The sequence below is a fragment of the Vigna unguiculata genome, chromosome 10 (genome assembly GCF_037176805.1).
Source record: "Vigna unguiculata cultivar grain cowpea cultivar isolate G323 ecotype 2 chromosome 10, ASM3717680v1, whole genome shotgun sequence".
Classification (NCBI taxonomy): Eukaryota; Viridiplantae; Streptophyta; class Magnoliopsida; order Fabales; family Fabaceae; genus Vigna; species Vigna unguiculata.
In genome coordinates, this window is record NC_140801.1 from 33,250,079 (window position 1) to 33,252,284 (window position 2,206).

Sequence of the window (2,206 nt, forward strand, 5' to 3'; positions counted from 1 at the left end):
TACTTCGGAATTTGCTTGATTGCATCCAGCAGGGGAATGTTGATCTCCACCTTCTTGAACATGTCCATCAAATCTTTCTCATCCTCCAACTTCTTGGTATTTGTAGCAGCTCTGGAAGAAAAAGGCAGTGGCACTGTTGGTGCTTGCTGTGGTGGTTGTTGTTGCACTTCTTGACCAACTGATTTTCCTTTGTCTTTGTTTTGAGTGCCTTCTTGTAACTCCTTGCCACTCCTCAATGTAATGGCACTCACATTGTTATGTGGATTCAACATTGGCTGGGATGGCAACTTTCCAGACCCTTGTTGCTTCACCTCATTCATTTCAGTTGCTAACTGGCCAAGCTGGGTCTTTAGGTCTTGTATGGTTGCTGTCACATTTTGCTCAATCTGTGCAGACATCCTCTCTGCCATTTGAATAACCATCCTGTCAGCTATCTGCTTTACCAAATCTTCAGTCACAACTGTTGCATTGCCTTGAGGTTGTGTTGGGGTAGGCAAAGGTGGTGTTGCATTGTTCCTCAATGGTGGAGGAACGTATCTCTGCTGCTGTTTTGGATATTGATTGACTTGTGGCTAAAATTGATGTTGCTGGGGTGGAGGGAAGGGCCCTCTTAGCGGTTGTGTTTGTGCTGGTCCATACCTCAAATTTGGATGATATCTCCAACCAGGATTGTAGGTATTGGAATATGGGTTGTATTGCTGGTTTTGTTGAGATCTAGAAGTGTTAGATTGTGCTTGGAAAACTCCAGCAGGGGCTGGTTCTTGCAGCTGTGGACACACATCAGTGAAATGATCAGCAGCACAAATCCCACATAATCTCTGCTGAGTTTGTTGAGTCTGAGTGGTTTGTTGGCCTATTGCTAGCTGCCTCACCATAGAAGTTAACTCATTTAACTTGTTCTCCAACCTTAAATGATCAGTTACATCCACATTGTGAGTTTGCACCTCATGTACAGCTTTTCCAAGATTTCTTACACCAAACTGCTGTGAGTTTGCAGCCATATTGGAAATTAGACTTCTTGCTGCAGAAGGGGTTTTATCCATCAAAGTGCCTCCACTAGATGCATCCACCATGTTTCTATCCATGGGCAGCAAACCTTCATAGAAATACTGAATCAACAATTGCTCTGTGATCTGGTGGTTTGGGCATGATGAGCATAACTTGTTAAACCTCTCCCAATACTCATATAGGGACTCTCCTTGCAGCTGTCTCACTCCACTGATATCCTTCCTCACTGATGCAGTTCTGGAGGCAGGAAAGAACTTCTCCAAAAATCTTCTCTTCATATCGGTCCATGTGGTTATTGGTGTTGGTTGCAAGTAAAGCCAATCTTTAGCTGCATCACACAATGAAAATGGGAAGGCCTTCATCTTCACTAGCTCTTCAGGCACATCAACTGGCTTCATAGTAGAACAGACTACGTTAAACTCCATTAGATGCTTGTGAGGGTCTTCTCCAGACAAACCATGGAATTTGGGCAGCAGATGTATCAAACCGGATTTCAACTCATAGCTTACTGCACCTTCTGGTTGTTGTGGCAGTTGTATGCATAGGGGTTGGTAACCAATATCAGGATTGGCCAACTCCTTCAAAGTCCTCTCTTGGTTTCCAGCCATATCTTCAATACTTTCTGATTCAGAATGAGAGCTTGTAGTGTCACTATTGGAATATGAGACAGTGTGGCTGGACTCTCCTTGTTTCTTTCTTTGTTGTTGCAGTCTATATCGCCTCTTGTATGTTCTTGCAACTTCAGGGTCCAAGGGATACAAATCTTTTTCTTTTATCCTAGACCTGGTCATAAAACATGAAACACACACAAGTGCAACAAACTACAACAAGCATAGATTAGAGATGCATTCAGAAATCAGTTTCATTGAACTAGTAGCCAAAGAGAAAAATCTAGAAAAATAAAAAAAAAACTATATACTAAATCTGTACAAAATGCAAGAGAAAAACATTCAATAAGCTCAAAACACTAGCACCATCCCCGACAACGGCGCCAATTTGGTAAACAGCTTTTTGTCGCCTAAACTGTCCCAAACAAACTGAATTAATCACCCTTTACTAATGCAGTATAAGGATCAACTCAGGTCAGTCCAAGGATGGAGTCAATGCAATGAGTGGATTGAATGCTAAATACATGTTTTTAGGAGATTTTTAAAAGCATAAAAGATAGACAAAGAAATTAAAACGAATGCATTTGTAA

The 2,206-nt window shown here is 41.7% G+C and overlaps 1 protein-coding gene across 1 annotated transcript; it reads right to left on the reverse strand.

The window, feature by feature from the left end:
- Positions 1 to 572: 572 nt before the first annotated feature.
- LOC114165400 (uncharacterized) lies at positions 573 to 1,799 on the reverse strand. Its single transcript, XM_028050039.1, has one exon. The coding sequence runs from the start codon at positions 1,797 to 1,799 to the stop codon at positions 573 to 575; it is 1,227 nt and encodes a 408-aa protein (XP_027905840.1).
- Between the last annotated feature and the right edge of the window lie 407 nt (positions 1,800 to 2,206).

Excerpts from the sequence above, each read along its gene's own strand:
- LOC114165400 (XM_028050039.1), bottom strand. The coding sequence starts at position 1,799 with ATGACCAGGTCTAGGATAAAAGAAAAAGATTTGTATCCCTTGGACCCT.